The sequence below is a fragment of the Patella vulgata genome, chromosome 3 (genome assembly GCF_932274485.2).
Source record: "Patella vulgata chromosome 3, xgPatVulg1.2, whole genome shotgun sequence".
Classification (NCBI taxonomy): Eukaryota; Metazoa; Mollusca; class Gastropoda; family Patellidae; genus Patella; species Patella vulgata.
In genome coordinates, this window is record NC_065881.2 from 14,799,915 (window position 1) to 14,821,506 (window position 21,592).

The following is a 21,592-nucleotide window of genomic DNA, read 5'->3' on the forward strand; positions in this document are numbered from 1 at the left end:
CAGTCAACTGGCTTGGTTTCGATTTCCCGGTTGTACGTGACAAGGAGTACGATCGCTTGTCCAACCTCATGGGTTTTCTCCGGCTTCCTCTCATCGCTAAAGACCCCCACGCATAAGCTAATTATTAAAATACCGTTGAACCATGTGTTAGTCCCTAAATGATCTAGTTTGTGTCAAGTGGACTTAACCCCCTCTCTCTCTCTCTCTCTCTCTCTCTCTCTCTCTGTTTTTTCCAGACCCATCCAGAACATTACAAATCAAATCTAGAAATTTGTGGGAATATCTGAATCTTGTAAACATTCTAGAAGATAACTACTAAATGTGTGTTAGATTTTACAAAAAGAAATGATTGGTACAAATCAGTAAAAGATCAGTTGGCAATGCGTTAAACCACTCAATTCACACGGCCAGTTTCCTAAACATTAGAAATGAAATGGGGTTTAACGTCCTACTGTTCTGCTTCGAATCCTAAACATGAGAGAAAGTAGCACTACCTAATCCTATTAATTCAATCTCCTGTTTTTAATTACAGAGCTTGAAAGGAAAAATAGATACATTATCTGCTGTGTTGGAAGTGGGGAATTTTGAATTTAACAGGTAAATTTATTACAGTAATTATTTTGTGATGATTCTGTTTCATTTTATCATATTTGATGTCAAAACGTGTAGAAATTGGTATGGCGATATTTGTTTTAGGCATGTCGCCTAGCTATAATTTATGATACGAAAATTTGGTTGAGAGCTGATTGTGGGTTCCCCTTTAATATTGAGGTTCCTGGCCGCAGCCTAGTACCCCCCCACCCACATCTAACCCAGCTTGAACGCTTAATTCTGTCTTTGCAAAATTCCTACAGCACTGTTTGTGCCATGGGATTTTATAACCAATTATCGACACGCGTTTATGTAATGTTAGGATGCAGGTTATTGTTTTACCCATGTTCTTGAAGCTACGACCGTGTTTCTAGACTGGTCTGCAATTCCCAAATCTATAGCTATGTTATCTCCCTTTTACCCAGACGATAGTCTAATCAGGGGTTGTGACACGAACGCAGATCAAACATGACCTCCACGGAAACCTTGTCATTCAACCAATCCTTGAACTTGGCAACTCGATTAACACAAGTAGACATTTTAGCTGGAAAGTGCGAGACTTGGTATTTGTGATGGTCAAGGAAACTGATAGGCTCCCCAGCTGGCTCAGTATCCAAGCCTTCTTTTGAAGATTGGTTTTATCATCAATACAAACTGGGAGTCTAACAAGAAAATAGTTAACTATTGAACAAAAAAACGCTTGGGTGGGAAAGGAGCTCTAACGAAATTAACTGGTGATTTTAAGCGTTTGTTGAAAATCATTTCTATGTTTGTTGTTTCAGTAAATCTGTAAATAATGCGTACGAGGAGTATGTATTGAGTGTGGGTGATTTTGATGAGAGAATATTTCTAGGAGACGATGCGGAAGAAGAGATTGGTACACCAGGAAAACCTGGAACCACTCTAGCTGAACAAATGCAGGCTAAACGAACCTTAAAACAACATGTTGATGAGGTGATTTATAATACACTTTCATAAACTATTTTATCTCGCATGGTGGTCATTTTCATAAACTATTTTATGCCGTGGCTGTCACTTTCGTAAACTATTTTATGTCATGGCAGTCACTTTCATAAACTATTTTATCTCTCGTGGCAGTCATTTCAATAAACTATTTTATGCTGTGGTTGTCATTTTCATAAACTAATTAGCTGCCATGGTTTCATAAACTATTTTATCTCTCATGGCAGTCACTTTTATAAACTATGTTATGTCAAAGTTGCCACTCTCATAAACTATTTCATGTTGGCCACTTCCATAAACTAATTTAAAAGCCATGGTTTAATAAACTAATTGATTGATCATGTTTTCATAAACTAATTTATCTGTTGTGCTTTGGTTATTTCTATTTGTAAAAGAAAATTTATTTTCTCAGATAAAAAAGTATTGTCGGGTGTTCATAGAAGCATGTCCTGCCTTATTCATGATACTCATCACTACTTTTATATTATTGGTGCAGAAATTTTGATTTGGAATTTCAGATCAGATCATGGATTAGATTATAATTTAATAAATATGTATGTTTATTTTTTTTTAGACGAAGACATTGGCACCATCCACACCCCTAACAGGTCGCCGTTATCTAAAAGAAAAGGACCTGAGTATTACACCCGTTTCCACAGCAACACAGAGTGTAGGACGACTACAAGCGTTATTATCAGGTCGTAAAACATGTCCGAGTGATAAACTTCTGGAATATTTTAGGTACTTTTTTCTTTTATTAACCAAATTCAAGTCGAATCGGAACAGTAGGACGTTTAACCCCATTTCATTTTGTTAACCCATTACCAAGTACGTACAAGCAGGGAATCAAAACCATGCCATTTGACTCAATGACAGATCTTATGATCAAACATACGTACATTAAACCACTAGATAACACAACCCACCATGTAAGTTTAGAGTACAATAATGAACACTTGTGTCATTTAATGACAGGAATTGTTATTACTAAAAGGCCTAGTTCACCAATCAGATTAACAGTGATAGCAAGTAGGCCGATGATCACATCAATAAATTTCAACTTGTTTGTCATATATTTACCCTCTGGTGGGGGTTGGATGGTTAGCTTGTGGACGCTGTATCATAAGGTCTGTCATTGAGTTAACTGGCGTGGTTTCGATTCCCCGGTGTACGTAACAGGGCATAGGGTCACCTGTCCAACCTTGTTGGTTTTCTCCACGTCCTCCGTTTTCCTCCCACTGCTAAAGACCCCTGCACGCAAGCAAATTATTGAAATAAAATATGTTAGTCCCGAAATGACCTAATTTGTATCGAGCGGACCTTTAACTCTCTGTCTCTCTCTCTACCCTGCAATCAATGAACTGTTGTATGTTTTCCCTCCTCACATTTAAGTAGATAAATGTTATGGTTAGTTAGTACTTTGGGTTGGACAAAAAAAAAACGAGATCCCATGTACACATTGGCGAGCACGTAAAAAAAAACATTGACAGTTGTAATTTTAAAAAAGAATAGGCCGTAGTGCCGCTGTCCGGACAAAATTGTCTCAGAGCACACTACACGGTGTCGGCCCATCCTCATTAGGCCCTGTCGTCATTAGCCAAGTCGATGCCTAAATGTCTCCTGACATGAAATAGATTTGTATTAAATTTGATGAATTGTGTGTTTTTCAGTGAATGTAGCAGGAATCCTAAAGATGGAATCATCGCCAGGGTTAAAGAAATGGGTGAGACTTTCTGTACCCATTATTGTCAGGTAAGAGATTATGTTACACAACAACCAATCAGTTAAGTTAATCTTTAGGTGGTATTGAGAAACACTTTAAACAGAACACAATTTTTATGGGAAATCATTTACTGGTTTTATTTGAAAAGTACAATGATAACGATAAGAGGATACTTTTTGAACCGTCATGCTTTTCTTATAAAACCAGTGATTGATTTCCCATAAAAATTGTGTTATGTTTAATGTAACATTTTTTTTGTTAGCTTCACGTCGCTGGCATAGTGACAGGGCTTGTTGTCTAACAACTTCGCTTTAGATCCAAATCTTGTTTGTGACAAAGGAATAGGGTTGAATGCCCAATATCGTGTTTTTTTTCTGCATGCCAAGCACTGGCATCGAATTTCGGCTATCACTGAGCCATCACTGCTTCCAATTTAGAATGTTAAAGTAATATATTGAATTTAAAATGTTGTGGACTGGCAAAAGAAACAAGTTTGAATCTGATGTGGTCCCCTTCAGTGTTCATCAAGAAATGATCTTGTTAGTATCAACATATTAAAACTAAACAGAAGTGGACTTGGCCTTGTTCAGTCCAACGCCATGATTGGAAAGGAAAAAAAAGGTGACATATATTTGTTTCAAAATAAATCAAATTCATCTTCGCATCCACTGAAAGATATAATCTGAGGAGAAAAATGGTGTATGGGTTGGGTGTGGGAAAGGTGAATCAAGATAGTTTCATTTTCTCGTCATGTCACATATACTTCACCACAATGGGAGCCCAATAAAACCAGTTGGTTCGAGGGCACAGGGCTACCCAGTCCGCCCAGAGACTAAATTCAATGAATTTATTTCAATTGTTTGTTTCAGCCGTCCAATGATCATCCCGGTACCCATATAGATTTTGCTCGTCGTAGATTACAGCTCGGTGAGAGTTTATATTATAAAACTCTAGAGAACATTATTGAAGGAGAGAGAAAGAGACTAGCAGAAAGAGATCTTTCAGTAAGTTCCATACAGTTTCAATAAAGTTCTAAAAATATTATGACATGAAGGAGGCACGTCTCTAACTCAATATCATCCACAGTCTTCAACAATTACAAGCACGACTTATTGGTCAGATTAAATCAAAAATGATGTTGTTATCGTCCTGTGAAAAAATGGACTTCTGATATCCAATATTTAAGACAAAAATAATTTTTTTTAAATTGGCATACGTATCGCGTACCAGAATGCATTCGAGCGCTATTTCTAATGTAGCTACCTGATGAACTAGGCTAAACATATACCACAGGAGAATTATACAGATGCAGACTGGAATAACCAGACGCCAAGGACTGTCATTCACTTTGTACTCTTTGCGTATTTCGCCGAACATAGCTGATTAGAAATTACGGTAAAACAGATACGATTGATTGTAAATCGGTTAATATACATTCATATTACATTTTTATATCCATTGTGACCCACTTGTGTCCATTTCTAGGTGCCAAAGAATAGAGATTTAGCTCCTTTAAAGTTATTTAAGAGCCATTGCACATTTTGTCTCTTATACCAAATGATTAAAGGTGCATTATGTAAGAGCTAAATCTGCAGATCTCTTTTATTTTAGCTTCAAATGTAGTATAGATTGTTGATTTATGACAAGTCCATAACCAATTCCCTAGACCATCGGATGACCGTGGTATTGACTGGATTAAAACACAATCACCATTCAATTATTTAACATGACTATTATTGAAATTGATATTTTTCAGAGTTTATTAGAACAAGATATATTACATCGTTCTTTGTTAGCCTGCTGTTTAGAAATTGTTATATTTTCATACAACTCACAAAGGTATGTATATTGATCTTAATGAATATGAAATGAAATGGAATTTAACGTCCTACTGTTCTGCTCCGGCTGGGCTCATGAAAACAGGCATACGCCATACAGTGTGTGCTATGATGGAAATTTTGCCAGGACAGCAGCACTACGACTTACTCCTATATCGAATTCCAATTGCCAAGGGATCTTTTACGTACACAGCAATGTGTACGTGAGACCACAGGTTCTTCTTCCCATCCGAACAACTATGTATCCCTTGCCAGACACTTGTTGTCCACCACTGACAAGGGGGAGCCATGCTGGAATATCCTGATGAATGTTCTCGGCCAATGCCGGGATCGAACTCGCGACCTCCAGGTTAGTGAGCCAACATCTTACTCACTCAACCACAGTGACTCCCCTTACTAAATAAATAACATTATAAATACAATAGTGATAATAATATAGCGATATAACATGAAGAGTGCTTGATGTTGTAGTTATCATGGTGCACCATTCAGCATGCATGGTTTATCGTAATTTACTGCAGGACATGCAGGATGTTTCACTTATCGTAGTGTATAGCAATGGGGTTAAGATTTTGTAACAGTGCCACGTTGGGGTTTAGTAGCTGCCACTGGAATTCAGTGAGGGTAGATGAGAATGTTGAGAGTATATCAGGTAAATCAAGACTACTATATGTTACGATGTATGTTTTCAGGTCTTTCCCATGGATTGTAAATATGTTTGATTTAAGCCCATACCATTTCTATAAAGTCATTGAGATTATCATACGAGCTGAAGAAGGCCTATCACGAGATGTTGTAAAACATTTAAATCATGTAAGTTCTTAATCCTTATAAGACATATAGAAATAGATTTCACTAAAAATAAAACACACTTATATGGATATACTACTTCTGAATTTATTAACATGCTACGTTTCGATACACATACAGATATCGTTTTCAAGCAGATATCGTTTGCTTGAAAACGATATCTGTATGTGTATCGAAACGTAGCATGTTAATAAATTCAGAAGTAGTATATCCATATAAGTGTGTTTTATTTTTAATGTAAGTTCTTGTTTATCGTAGTGAAGAAAAAAATGAAATGGGGATTTAACGCCCTAATGTTCCACTCTGACTGATCTAATGATATGAAATGAAATGGGGTTTAAAACCCTGCTATTTTGCTCCGACTGGTCCCATACAGTGTGCTATGAGTTAAATTTGGCCTGGACAGTGGCTCTACAGCCTACTCTTATATTGAATTCAAACTGCCAAGGGATCTTTGACATGCACTCCAATGTGTACATGGACGGGACCTTGGTTTTTCGTCCATCTGAACAACTAAACAGCTGTCCTTGTCAGGCCCTCCATCCTGCACCACTGACAAGGGGAAACCACGCCAGGAAATCGCGAACTTTCTCGGCCAACACTGTTATCGTTTATGCACAATTGTGAATTATCAAGTAGATGGTGTTGTTTGCTACTCTTATGCACAATTCGACTTACGAAGACTGGCATTCTCCATACAGTGATCTGTGAGGGACATGACGAGGTGATACGATGTGGGAACAAACTGATGGTAGGGGAGATAAGCAGGGCTGTTTCTGACAGTACCAGGACAGTGGCACTGCAGCCTACTCTTTCAAATTACAATTGTGAATATCAATATATACAGGAGATCTTAGTTTGTCGTCCCATCCGAACAAATGGACACTGGTCCTTGCTAGACTCTCCATTCTGCACCATTTACTAGGGGAATGCAGATGTTCAGACATGAATAAATATTTACATATTTATGGAAAATTTTGATATGTTAATTTATTTTTCCGTAGATTGAAGAAACGATTCTCGAATCGCTGGCATGGAGGAGTGAGTCTCCGTTATGGGATGCCATCAGAGAACAAGAATCAGGAGTACCTACTTGTGAAGAAGTAAGTCATAGATACAAACGTGGACATAGGGCATCTGTCACAAACTTTGTCAGACATAAAACCCTCAACATAATGATACATTATTCAAGAACTAAATCAGCCTATCACAAATCTTTCTTTAGGCATTACATGTTATATAAATTATTAATTAGACATTCATTAACTTATCCAGACCATAATCAACTCTCAAAGTAATTGGATAGCTCCGATTTTAAATAGATTAGAATGGTTTGGCCATTTAATGATTTAATTTAAAAATGGAGAAGAGAGCCCAAGCCTTGAATATACCAGTACCGTGGTTACGATAATAAACAGTCAATGCACACATCTTGTCAAAACTACAAACAGTGATAACTTTGCTCAGAATAAAGTAATTTGAATGAAATTTTTAATATATTCATGTTGCATTATATATTTTGGTACTAATATAGCGAGAACAACCAGCTCTTTATCTAAATCTTACATAATGCCTCTTTTAGCTTCGTTTTTAGCAACATAGAAGTAAGAAATAGTTTGGAACAACTGTTTCTTATCCTAGTCATTTAATTCCCAGAAACTTTTCGTGATTGTCTACTCTTTGTTGGTAAAAATATAAACCCAGACATATTCTTGACGTGTACTTGATGTACTGTGTATGAATATGTCGACACCGAGAAGATAACCTGAGCGTATGAATATTTTATATTTGAACTATTTTAGGTGACGCCAGCTAATCATGTAGATCTAGGAAACTCGTCCAACAATTCACCTCTTCTACATCCACGTATTAAAACACTTACTGTTGAAGCTGGTAAACAAACATTATCGCCCGTCAGAGTTATCAAAAGTAAGTCATTAACAACATAATTAGGGAAAAATAATTACTGATTCATTTGGGCTAGGATTATACAAGTAATCTCTGTACCGTTTTCAATATGGTTTCCCCCTTTTCCAACAGGCTTGTCCCTTCTATTTAATGCAGGATGGACGGATTGGCAATAAACATTGTTTAGTTGTTCATATGGGACGCGTGTACACATTGGCGTAATCTTAAAAATAACCCATGTCTGGAAAAAAATTGAAAATCATGCAAAACTGACATGGTAATCAAGCTGCAATATCCAGAGGAACTTTCTCGGCCAGTATCGAACCCAGCGCCTTACTCACTGAGCCATCTGCTATAATTTTACATCAGATGATTAATAAAATCAGGAAACCAAAATCTTTCTAATGAACATTTTGCATGTTTCTTTTTTAGCTTCAGATCCATTATTGTCCCCTACAGGCCCCACGATATCCGATCGTTTCAGCTCTCCACAGCCTGGAACCGCCAGACGACAACTGTTTACGGCTAAATCAGAATCGACCACACAGACTCCTACACAGACAATACTTCAAAAACAACTGGCTGCTGGAGCGTCGGAAACAGTGGTTATCCCGCAACAAGGAGAATCAATGATCGCTGTCATAGTGGACGGACGACAGGTCAGCTTTCATTCATTATATTAATGCTCTGCTTCTAGTTGGATTTTAGATATGTCGATCATTTATATTTATTTGAAGTAGATGTTTTCTTGTTACAACTGATAAAGGGCTTCTGATAGTATCATCAATTTTAGGTTCAAGGTGGAGGACAACAGCCTCACTGTTAGCTTGTAAATTACTTAATGAGTGCTTGTTAATTACTTAATGAGTGCCATCCATTTAAGTTTCAAAGCACCATCACTGTTGGCTTGTTAATTAATGAATGAGTGTCAACTATTTAAGGTTCAAGCACCGTCACTGTTGGCTTGTTAATTGATGAATGAGTGTCGTCTATTTAATTTAGGTCCAAGACTAGAGATTGCAGCCTTTGACTTTTCAGTGTAAGGCCCATCCCACTGTTGACTTTTAGCTCAAGACTGTCAAACGGTATCCATCACTGATGACTTGTTTTATTTAACGTATAATTAATATTTCAGGTTTTGATACCACTTCAGTCCATTATACAAGCTCGAGTCATGTCCACACCAGAAAAGTCACCAGCTAAACATTTTAAACCAAAGAAAACTGGTTCACTAGCTTTATTCTTCAGAAAAGTAATAAAACAATATCTCTCTCTCTTTCTTTCTCTCTCTCACTCTCTCTCTCTCTCTCTCTCTCTCTGAGAGTTAATGTTTACATACTATTCGAATAAATTATTTTTCACATGCAATTCATCAGGCCTTGAGATATGAATATGTTCGCCATATTATATTTCCAGTTTGATTACTCTATCCTTTTGAAAAAGATAAATGTGCAATTAGTTAATATGTCATCTGTTTATTTTGGGATTTCGGCAGGGGACATCAGCCTCATGGTGGGCTTGTTCATATGCTATTTAGATATGTAAGTCATTATTCAGTTACATTTGAATAAGTCATTATACAAATTATAGATGTATCTCAGGTTTATTGATTTGGACACAAGTGTTGATATTTTGCTATGATCCCTTACAGATGATGATCAACTGATCTTTAACTTTAACCTCCTACTTTTGTAGTAATAATCTTGTATTTATCTATAGGTGTATCATCTAGCTAGTGTAAGATTAAGAGATTTATGTGATCATCTGAGTATGGATGGTGATGATTTACGACGTAAAATGTGGACATGTTTTGAACGAACGATGATGAAACACATCGAACTGATGAAAGACAGACATCTTGATCAAATCATTATGTGTGCTGTTTATGTAATTGCTAAGGTAGGATTTTTTTTATTTTGTCATTTGGGTATACCTACTAACTTTCAATTACATCTATGGTATAGAATGAATGAAATGGTATGATCGGGCACATCAGCTCCAACTGGGCTGTATTGCACCAAAAATATGATGCTTTATACGATGGGGGGTTGGATGGCCGATTGGTTAGCGCGTGTGCATTGTATCATAGGGTCTGTCATTGAGTCAACTGGCATAGTTTCGATTTCCCGGTTGTATGTGACATTGAGTAGGGTCGCTTGTCCAACCTTGTGTGTTTTCTCCGGGTCAGCCAGTTTCCTCCCACTGCTACGTGCAAGTGAATTATTGAAATAAAATTGAACCATGTGTTAGTCTTGAAATGACCTAGTTTGTGTCAAGTAGGCATTAAACCCCATTTCTCTCTCTCTCTCTCTCTCTCTCTCTCCTCTCTCTCTCTCTCTCTCTCTCTCTCTCTCTCTCTCTCTCTGACTTTAGACAGACAGGCTAAATGATATCAAAGTCTAGTGTTCTGAAATATTGATCAGGTTGGGCAAATAAATTATGGAAGGTCTGGCAGTGTTTTGGTAATGCTTTGATCTTGTATCCTTATGATGCTGGCATGACAGTGTTCACATTCTGGTTGAGGCTTTAATGCTAGGTTCTCACTATCACGATTCATCGCTGAGTAGTCGTGGTGATCCTATCAGGTCTTGTCATATATTAAAGTCAGTCGTAGCAATTGCGTTGATCATATCGAACCGTATCCGAACGTATCTTCACATACCAGATCATGGTCTCAATAGGGACAATCGTATCGTAACACATCGCACGACAGTGGCAACCTAGCAAAAGCTATGTCAGAAAGGATGGGTTAGATAAAAATTGTTATGGAATATTAAGTTTTGCAATTAGAATTTGCATATTTTTTTTCTGAGGCATATTTTTTCTAAATGGATTGGCCAAGAGTTAATTATATTACAAGAATTATATCATTACATAATTAAACTACAAGGACTTTCTTATAAGGATCGTGCAGGAGTATAAGGTTGAAAGAGATCTTGGTGCAGTAATATGTGTGTGAGGGCTAAGACAGTTACAGAATTAAAATATTTGTGTAAGGACTGATGATAAATATATTAATTTATTTGTGTATATTTGTAGGTAACTGGTAAACCAGTAACTTTCCAGAATATCATGAAGTGCTATCGATATCAACCTCAATCACATAGTCATGTAAGTTATACATTTATCATAGATTGTAGCCCAAAATGGAAATTTCTTGAATTCTGATTGGTCGAAAAGTGGCGTAGAATGAGTTTAACAGTCCCCTAAATTTCCTGGGCGACTCACTGCGAATGAATATTTTCTGGGTGCTAGACTCTGTTTGCAGTGGCCAAAAATTCTACACCTCAAAACTTTATTCTTGGAAATCTTCATGAATTTTTTCTTGTATGTCATCAACAATGAAATTCAACCATTGGCTTATTGAAACACTCACCTGAAACACATAAAAAACAAAGTTAGTGAGTGTATTTGAAGCATAATAAGTAAATTTAATTTCAAGGCTGGTCTGACAATAACGGTTGCTATGGTCATTCTATCATAATCAGACTGGTCAAAATCGAAGATTTTCAACAAGTGAATAAAAATACTACAATTTATTGAACTCCGTATGGATCGTAATATATTTTTTAAAATATACAAGTCGGGCTGATACTGATATGAATAGGACAGAGACTGATTTTCATACATAGGCCATGTTTTTTTCAGAAGAAAAAGAATCACATTCACAGCGTCGAAATGACAACGTAAACAAGCATAGCAACCACATGCGTACGCTACACAGCATATATCTACACGGTCACACGAGTGTATGGACATTTATCAAACACGATATGCAATTTGTTTCGAACCTAGTCACTGCTGGAGTTCAAAATCATTTAAAAAGTACATAAAATACACTTACGATTTCTGTTTCGATCTTTAAAATTATCGCAGAGTGACCTCCCTTTCCAAACAGACACAATTAACCAGTCGCTTAGTGAACCAAATAGAATGGAAATGAGTGTTTATCTTATTACGTCACGGATATTTTCATTACGTCAAAATTGTTTTCCTTGGTATTTACGTCATTAAAACCAAAAAACGACCGTCAACTATCGCGAAAGAAAGAATTCCAAGAAAAATGTTAAATATTTTGGGTTACAATATCGATAAACACCTCCTGTTTAGAATTTATCGGACTGTTATTGTCCATTTGATACCGCTTAAGTTTTTCATTACAGGCGCTTGATCGCTACGCAATCTCGGCCTCTAATGATTTAAGCGGTATCAAATGGACAATAACAGTCCTCTAAATTCTAAACAGTCGGTGTTTATCTCCTAATTGATAAACAATCACATTGTCATGTAAGTTAAACATTTATCATAGTCAAGATAAATCATTTCAAGAGGAACTTTGTTTGGCCGAATGGTTTAATGCATGTGCATTGGGTGATAAGGTTTATCATTGAGTCAAGTGGCATGATTTCGATTCCCTGCTTGTACGCGCAAGCAAATTATTAAAATAAAATTGAACCATGCGTTAGTTCTGAAATGAGTTTGTGTCGAGTGGACATTAAACCCCATTTCTCTCTCTCAATCTTGGGTATATGTTGAATTGCCTGACAACCAATATTTAATGTACTATATATTATATCATAGATTTATAGAAATGTGTTATTAAGTGTGTTATATTGCCTGGCAACCTATATTTAATACTGTGATATATTTTGTAGTAGTGTGTTATTAAGTGTGTTGTATTGCCTGGCAACCAATATTTATTACTGTGATTTATATTGTAGATTTATAGAAGTGTGTTATTAAGTGGGCGAAGACGTCATACGTCTGGATCCAGTGAAGGAAGTAAAAGTGCTGCAAGTGGGACGTCCTCGCCCGTTAATACAGAAAAAGAGGATAAAAGTAAGAAAAATTTCTGACATTTCACTATAGTTGGACAGCGCAATGTGATTGCCTCCACCAATCTAGCTCCAGATTTACTTGTATCCCCGTGGTTGTACGTGTGCCATGTCGTCATCAGATTCCAGTTACAGACTTTGTCGGTCGCACTGCGCCGCCCTGTACGTCTCGATGACGAGTGATCTTATGTGCACTTTAGATCATAAGGTCTGTAAATAGTTATGTCCACACTTGTCTGTGACAAAACCTGTAGTTGAAGTTGTTTGGATGGGATGTGCACAGTAAAGAACCCACGCACAACAGTTGGAATTGGATATAAGAGTAGGCCGTATCACATCTCTTGGCAAGATTTCACTGATACTCGTAGCTCATTGTATAGGGTATACCTGTGTTCATTAGCCTAGTTTGTGGAGACAAGTAGGATGTTAAACCCCATTTCATTTCATTTATTATATACACGTGTATTTCAGAGAGAGATGTTGGTAATATTAGATCTTCAAGTACCCTTCCAATCCCTCAACCTAACAGTCAGCCCCCAACTCCAACTAAATTAATTGGGGCTGCTGCTACGTTTGATTTTGGTGAAGAACGAGGAGATCTTATACAATTTTATAATATGGTAAGAAACTAGAAATAGACTTGTGAAGGCCTTGGACTATCGGATGTGGTCTAAGGGATCAGTTATCAACCCCAATTGGAAAAGAAATTGACATATATACAGGGCTGCCGACAACCAGTATCTCAGCGCAATTTGCGATACATATTTTGTCCGTTGCTAATCAAACATTAAAATCTAACATTTTTGATTTGCAGTAACTGCGAATCATTAATATGCCTGTCATTTTGGATATTGACACAAAGATTTATCCACATTTCTCAACACTTGCAACGTGTATAAAATATCAAATAAATTTTATAAACAAAACGGAATTCTCCGTGTGACATTTTCTTCTCAAACTACCCAGACTCAATTCATTATACTATATAATACAGGGACATAACTCTATGAATCAGGACTATTAAACCGGAAATATGGAATCAAGTAGTACCACTCACGTTGCGAGACATGTCAATTTCGAGTAATTATATCAGTATTCAATTTGAAAAAAAATAAATTCAGTGTATCCTCCACGTATTGTAAATAAAATATAAAAAATAAATACGTGTAAACGTATTGTAAAATAAGAAATCAAAGTAAGAATTCCCGTAAACTATTATTGTTTATATCGCGTGCGTCTAGTTAATCGAGATTATTCATAAAATACCGCTTGCTTCCGATTGAACAAAAATAATAACACACGATAAAAAGCAGACGAAATTGTTTTCTAACGAAGAAATAAGAAGCCACTGCCAAGAATTGGCTTCAGACATAAGGCCTAACCAAAAGTCTACATTCATTCAGAAATGTTCACAGCTACCTGTAGAAGTGCTAAAATTCTAAAAAATCTTAAGAATGAAATCTAATCATTTGTTATCAATTAAAATTAAAATAATCTTGTTATTTAGGTGTTTTATGTTGAAACTGAAAAACTGCTAATAAATTTTTAAATTTGTTAATCAAATTTGGCAAAATTGGACTTTTTGATTAGCAGTGCTGCTAATCATCTGTGAAAAATTACCGACAGCCCTGCATATATACCTTTTTCTAAATTAAAAAACTCATCTCAGCATCCACTAAATCCGAAGAGAAATGTGATCTATGATTGGGGTGCTAGTTTCGTTTTCTCATGTCACATTATTCACCTCAATGGGGGCCCTAGTCAGCCCCTATTCAAAGAAAGTCATAGTTGGTTGAAACTAACTACTTGGTTGTGATCTTACTATGGCAAAACAAAAGGCAACTATTCACTCAGATCGTGCGAAAAACTACCTATTCAGTGGTGTGTATGTAAAAAAAAACTTTTTACAAGAGAGTATGGCAAGAAAAAGGTCACTATTCATTTAAATTGTACAAAAACAGAGGTCTACATGACTACTTGCTAGCGTGTATGTGAAAGAATCTTTGACAACAGTTTGAATTCGATAAAAGAAAAGTTGCCAATCTTCATTAGGGGTACAGTTTCCCTCGTTGAAGAGAGCATTGGGTGGCCAATCTTCATTAGGGGCAAAGTTTCCCTCGTTGGAGTGGCTAAATATGCAAAGAATTCCTATGTGTTGAATATTGTAATGATAAACTCCATTTCTTTCTTTCTCACCAGGTTTTTGTAGACAAATTACGAGAGTTTGCTTTACAGTTTTCACAGACTCAGAGTAACGTAAGTTAGAATGTTTTAATCAATTATTACAGGCTACAATCAGGACAGCCATTGTTGTCCGTCAATTACTCAAACCTTTTGGGAAAATAAACAGTTGTAAACCCAACACACTCGGTATCTAATCTAGAGAGACCATATTAAACTATGCAGCTGTTGAGACCAAATATATTTTGATGATTCTCAACAAACTGAACAATTTGCCAACAATGTTTTGAAACTAAACATTGAATACAGAAACTCCTGTTAAAACAGCACAACTAAATGATACCCATGTTGCAGTGGCACCTCCTTAGTGACAGTTGTAGTGTCGTTATTTCCTGTATTTGTCTGGTGAACTCAAAAATGCGCATGGGTATAAACCGCTCGACCACCCAAACCCCCAGCAGTAGTTCAAGGTGACGCTGGCTTGTGTTGACTGTAGCCAATAGGTCATCTGTACTGCATGCCGAATGCTGACAAACTTTTAGTTCACCAGGCCTTTACATAATATGAACGGAATTGATACTCCCCTTAGAGATCCAACTTCCACAATATTATTGTTTGCAAGGAATTAAACATCCCACAGATGGCAACCACAGATCTAGGCTGGGTACCATAGCACATGTAAAGGATCCCATAGCTGTCAAAATTTCAACAAAAATTGATAAATTGAATTTAAGACTCCCTTTTTTTTTCTCAGTTATGTTATTTTAACTCCCAGTTATGTCATCATGTTGTCGGTTCAGATTAATTTTGTGGAGTCACGGTTACTCATTGAGTAAGACAGTCGCTCTCTAACCTGGAGGTTCGGTGTTCGATCCTGGTGTTGACTGAAAAAGTTAAGCGGGATGTTCCACCTTGTCAGTAGTGCCAGAGAAAATGTATACCCATGCCAATGGTTAAGAAAAACTGAGGCCCATGTATACATTATCATGCACTTAAGAGTAGGCTGTAGTGCGGCTGTCCAGACAAAATTTCCTTTATGCCTGTCATCATTAGCTCACATGGAGCAGAGCTGTAGGACGTTAAACCCAATTTCATTTCATTTTTGTCTATTTCAGAAACAGCCCTGCTTATCTCCCCTACCATCAGTTCGTTCCCACATCGTATCACCTCGTCGTGTAACAACAAGTTGTCCAGTGTACATATCCCCTCATAAAGCTCAGAATAGAGTCGACTCACCTAAGGGCATGTCGTTCTGTATCAATAAAAGTCCAGCTAATGTAAGTATATTATTTACTCTTTATATACTCCAGGGTTGGGTGGATGGTTAAATGTGTGTGCGTTAGATCATAAGGCCTGTTGTAAGTGCTGTGGTTTCGATTTCCCAGCTGTCCAACCTTGTGGGTTTCCTCCGGGTACTAACACTGTGATCTGGGTATCATAACAACCCAATTGATTATTGATGTTTAATGACTAATTTTTGAACAGTGGTCAAGAAATTAAATACTTGTAAATTAGACACTCATAAGCAAAATTAATCAGTCAGATTTAAACTGGACACAAGTACAAATTAGAAGATTTCGGGGAGTGGGAGATATTAAATGATTTTTACAAATTTTTAAATAAAGATTTGATATTAAATGAATGTGAAAGAAATTAGTGCTAAATACACAAGATTAAATGATAACCGAGTTACAGTGAAGGGGGATGCTCGATTGTCAGTTTGGATAAAAAATTGCAATTGAATAACCCAGAATTCAGTCATGTCACAGTTTTTTCAGTCCAGACAACTGAGGTGGTGTGAGTGACAATCAAGTGAAATGGGGGATTTGGGACCTTAAAGCATGCACCGGCTGAACAAGAAAATATCCCAACCAACCATGACAGGTGAAAGTTATATATTCGTTGTGATTAATTACGTCACGATTCTATTTCAGGACCTCCGTGCCATTAATAATATGATAAAAATGGGAGAAAAGAAAATAACTGGAAAGAGATTATTGGAGGTGGATCGCGATGACGATTCACTCGATAGTCCGTCGAAACGAATCTGTCAGGGTAATTTTCTACGAAGATTACAAAATGTCAACATGGATCGGAAGGAGGCTAATGGACTCACAAGTTAGAATGCTGATCGAGATGGACTCGAGAGTTTATTGACATCTGATATCAACCAGTGGAATCCTGTGTTACAAAGTTGATTGTCATGTGATATCATCCAATGAACACTTGAGTTAAAAAGATGATTGACATCAGATGTCATCCAGGAAACTTGAGAGTTGATTGACATTTGATATCATTCAGTGGACTCGCGAGCTCGAAAAGAAATTTGATTAACATTTATTATCATCCATTGAAATTGTCCGATTTATTCTCTATACGTGTGTTTGTCATCTGATGGACTTTCTTACCAGCGTAAAACAGATGTTTCGATGAATCGACTAGTTTATTTATTTTATAAAGTGTATTTTATTTGGAGTCTTTAAGTCCCACCAATCAATGAGTCCAGTTAAATTTGAAGTCGTGGATGGACTTCCAAATATGGTAATTGTTAATATCTCATGTTTAAAGGAACTCAGAAAAAAATGAATGGTTGGTTTTATTTTAAGTTCCACCAATCATTGAATCTGTTAGTGTTGAAGTCGTGTATGGACTTCCAAATATGGTAATTGTTTACATGTATATTTCACGGAACTCAGAAAAAATGAAATTGCTAGTTTTATTGAGACTGAACTTGCTAGGTGTATAGAATCGTCAAACTGTTTTATAAGTATACGTATGGGCACAATAAACTAAGGGGTCATTGAATTTAAAAAAATGAACAATTGTAATTCTTTAACGTGTTATTATAAGCCAGGAAATGTTTAAAACCTTTATTTAACATATTACATGCTAGGAAATAGGGGTACCTGTCAGACATATTGGTCAGGTACGTCCAAAATCGTTATTCCTCAGGCCAGTATTATCGATTAGGTATATTCCGGAGCTTTATTCACAAATACTTCAACTAAAATATTTGAGGAATTCATTTCTTTCATTGGTTGATATACATGTGCAGATAGCCAAAATTTGTACTAGGATTTTATCTCTCAACCAATGAAAAAGCTTCCTCGTGAATTACTCCCCAGGTGGTTAATATTGTCAGGTATATCAACACCTGTATTATTGAACAGGTATATCAATATTTGGAGTATTATTTCAATTTAAGGTCCTATAAAAAAAAATATTCTCATATTCAGATAATCTTGCACCATGAAAAAATGCAGCATGATCTGGGTTTTTTTTTTTTTTGGAAAGAATTGTCTAAGAACCAGAATATTACTTTTGTATGGAATAAATAAAATCCTGAATCAAGTAGACCTATATGTAGAAAGGACTTACTTGAATCGAAAAAAGACCAAAATATATTATTTGTTTGAACTGAGACAAAGAGTGAAATGAAGATGAAAAAATACTAATTCAAATGGCAATAATTTCAGTCAGGATGAATGGATTTGAGTATTTTTTTAACAAAACATTTTTATATATTACATCAATTTGTGTTTTGAGTTGATTTTTAGTAGACTCTTAATTTTTTTTTTTATTGTGATGTACTGCTCCTTTAATGCTAACATGATTGAAACAATCTTTAGTAACCTGTGTACATTATGTTCCAAATACATTAGAAGTTGGGTTGGTCTTGTGGTCTAATTCATATTCTTTTAGATTATAACATCGGCCATGTAACTCACATGCGCTGAAGTAACCTTGCTACTGAAATTCGAATACAAGTAAAAAGCAAACAATAGGAATAACCGCGCCGTCTCCCATGAACAAATGGAGTTTAATGTCCACTCAACACAAACTAGGTCATTTCAGGTCTAAAATTGTTCAATTTTGTTTCAATTATTCGTAGTGGGAGGAATCCGGAGATGCTGGATAGGCGACCCTATGCCTTGTCACGTACAAATGAGGAATCTAAACCACATGATGACATCACTTGTCTCAGTGATAGACCTTATGATCTAAAGTGCAAGCCTTAGACCAATCAACAACTTAACTCCCCTGATCGTCATAGTGTAAAGATTGGAATTTAATAATAGCATAATGTACAGTGTATTTTAGATCAACTTTTAAAGGGCACTGGTTAGTTTTCTACACCATATTTTTTTTACAGATATTTTAAACGTGTTCGTAAGTTGATCGAACCTGTTTACTTTTTTTTTATAATGCAACAAATGGTCTTAACTGGGCATTTTCTGTTCTTTTTTTGTATATTCTACAAAACATTTCATAAATTTTTAATAGATTTTGAATGCACCCCTTGGCTAGTTAAAAAGGACACAACATGTTGTATTTGGGTGATGTGGTTAGATTTGATGTGTGTATTTTACAAGATAAATACCTTTCAACATGTCTGGGTGTGACCAACACGTTAAATGCCTGCATGTCGGCAGTTGTTTGGATGCAAGTTTCAATCGAATGTTTGTATTTGATTTGGTATCGGAGTGGCCAAGACATCAAACATGTTAACGTCATCTGTGGTTTGAATACAAGTCTCGATAGAATGCTTGTATTTGGAAACAAGTTAGTTTGACTGAAAAATGCATATATTTAAGTGGCCCCAGCTCCGATGTTAAAATGTAACTATCAACAACAATCAGATCCAATGAAATGTGAAGATGGCTAGTGCACTTTTATTATTTTGTATAAGAATCATTTTATTTGCTAGATTTTTTTATCGATTATCATAAATTTTTGTATTTATTATAAGTCTTTTATGTATATTAACCAAGTGGAATTGTTGTAAGAAAGTGGTTATAAATGGTGCATGCTTGCTGATTTTGTGTTTACATATATATTTGAAAATAGTTTTATGTTGTCATGGAAACATTTTAAGGAGGTGTTATCACTCTAAGCAAGAAAATAAATGTAATAACACCTTGAATTCACCAAGTTATCGAAAAATCTAAGTACTGGCCTAATTTTAGTAACACATATTTTTTTTTAAAAAGTTTGATTGAACTCCCTGAAAACCGCAAAAAAGTTTCGACTCGTGACTTAAAACGTTTGTATTTCTGCCATTTTGTATGGATCTTTATAGTCGAATCATGGCAAAGCAAAATTACCAGCCAGCACTAATCCCTCTTATCCACTGAAAGGTTGAAGAAGCTGAAAATTATAAACAGTGTTTTTGGACTCCTCTAATTGTCAAATTATCTTTAAGACTCTCCCAATTATCAAAGAAATTCTAGACTCACTGTATTATCTGAAATATATTTAGACTCAAAATCAATTTAATAAAATATTATGAAAAATATATTTTGACTCGCCTTTACTCACCCAATCATCAAAAACAATTTGTACATTTCAAAATATCTTCAAACTCTCAAATTATCACAAATCAATAATAACGGATGTACTGTTTAAAAAAAAAATTAAAATGTCTTGGGAGGGGGAGGTGGGGACACCGGGATTGAATCCCGGACCTCCTGCATTGTGAACTAGTACCTTAACCACTGAGCCACTGTGGCTAGAAAACGATGTAAAATTAAACAATTTACTGTTAAATATGCTACTCTTGTCTGGTTTATCAGTCTGTATAAAATATGACATAGTTTATGTATAAAGAAAAAGAGCTTGGTTAAACTTAATGTCCATCAAAACAATCAACTAAAGAAAAAATAACCCTATGTTAGTCTCATAATGACCATTGTATTGTGTGGACGAGACGTTTAACCCCACTCCTATCTTATCTATTACACATAAAAACTATCATTTTAGCTGTGTTTCTCATCTTTTAAGATTAAATAGTTTGAAAGTCTAATTTTTTTACCATGTAGATTCTTTGAAAGTCTTAATTTTTTTACATGTAAATTGTTTAGTAATTGAACTGGAATACACAGATCACCATTTTATAGAATACAAGCAATGATTAGAGAAGCTTAGTTGAAACCCCGCTCAGTAACAAACAGTAGTTGTATTCCATAGAATGGTGGCCTGTCCATGTAAATTGTCTGACAGTGAAATTCTCAAGTCGGTCAAATTTCACTGTCATTCCGTCAAGACTGGTGATTATGTTGGAATTAAAAGCCCTGATTGTGACTGTATCAGATCCGTATCCAATAAAATCGTATTATTCTTGGACATTCTAATTCTGAGTCGGCCAATTTTCATGAGAGTCATGCTTACTGTGTGCCATCCATATTGAATAAAACCATAATATGTAAATTGTCAGACAGGAAAGTTCTCCGGTCTGTCAGTTTTTACTGTCATTATGTCTGGTGAATGCAACTGAATTGAGATCCTTGTGACTGTATTAAATCCATATTGAATAAAATCAAATATATTGTGTACATATCTACAGGGACATAGACATACCTAAATAGTGTAAACTAAAAAAAACCCTGTAAAAATAAAAAAATTAATATAATAAAAACTGAAAAAAGAATAATAAAAATGTATAAATGGAGAAGCAGTTTTTGATGTTTATTAACCACGTTGAATTATCACCCCCGAATATGGAGCAGGACGCTCTACAGACTAAAGTTATTATCTGTTTGACTCTAAATTTATACGCAATACGAAAAGATTTCCGATAATTACTGTTAGAGTTATGGACCTTGATCACTTTGAAAATCTTGTGGCTGCTCTTGTACCAAAATTCAAAGAAATGAGGTTTTACGTCCTACTGTTCTGCTCTGCTCTGACTGGGCTAATGAAGACAAACATACACCATACAGTGTGCTATGAAGGAGAAGCGGCCC

General features: G+C 35.9%; 1 protein-coding gene across 1 annotated transcript; it reads left to right on the forward strand.

Moving 5' to 3' along the window:
- Positions 1–1,407: 1,407 nt before the first annotated feature.
- Positions 1,408–21,300, forward strand: LOC130010500 (retinoblastoma-like protein 2). The gene is made up of 16 exons (XM_056099676.1): positions 1,408–1,545; positions 3,225–3,306; positions 4,147–4,281; positions 5,034–5,116; positions 5,808–5,928; positions 6,930–7,028; positions 7,728–7,854; positions 8,266–8,492; positions 8,969–9,085; positions 9,553–9,732; positions 10,873–10,944; positions 12,555–12,672; positions 13,140–13,288; positions 14,868–14,924; positions 15,965–16,126; positions 16,784–21,300. The coding sequence occupies exons 1-16, from the start codon at positions 1,535–1,537 to the stop codon at positions 16,970–16,972; spliced, it is 1,929 nt and encodes a 642-aa protein (XP_055955651.1). The 5' UTR covers positions 1,408–1,534; the 3' UTR covers positions 16,973–21,300.
- The last annotated feature ends 292 nt before the right edge of the window (positions 21,301–21,592 follow it).

Bases quoted from the DNA above. Each gene is read 5' to 3' on its own strand.
- LOC130010500 (XM_056099676.1), top strand. The intron at 7,029-7,727 runs GTAAGTCATAGA...GAACTATTTTAG, and splicing joins GAGTACCTACTTGTGAAGAA to GTGACGCCAGCTAATCATGT. The intron at 9,086-9,552 runs GTAATAAAACAA...ATTTATCTATAG, and splicing joins TAGCTTTATTCTTCAGAAAA to GTGTATCATCTAGCTAGTGT.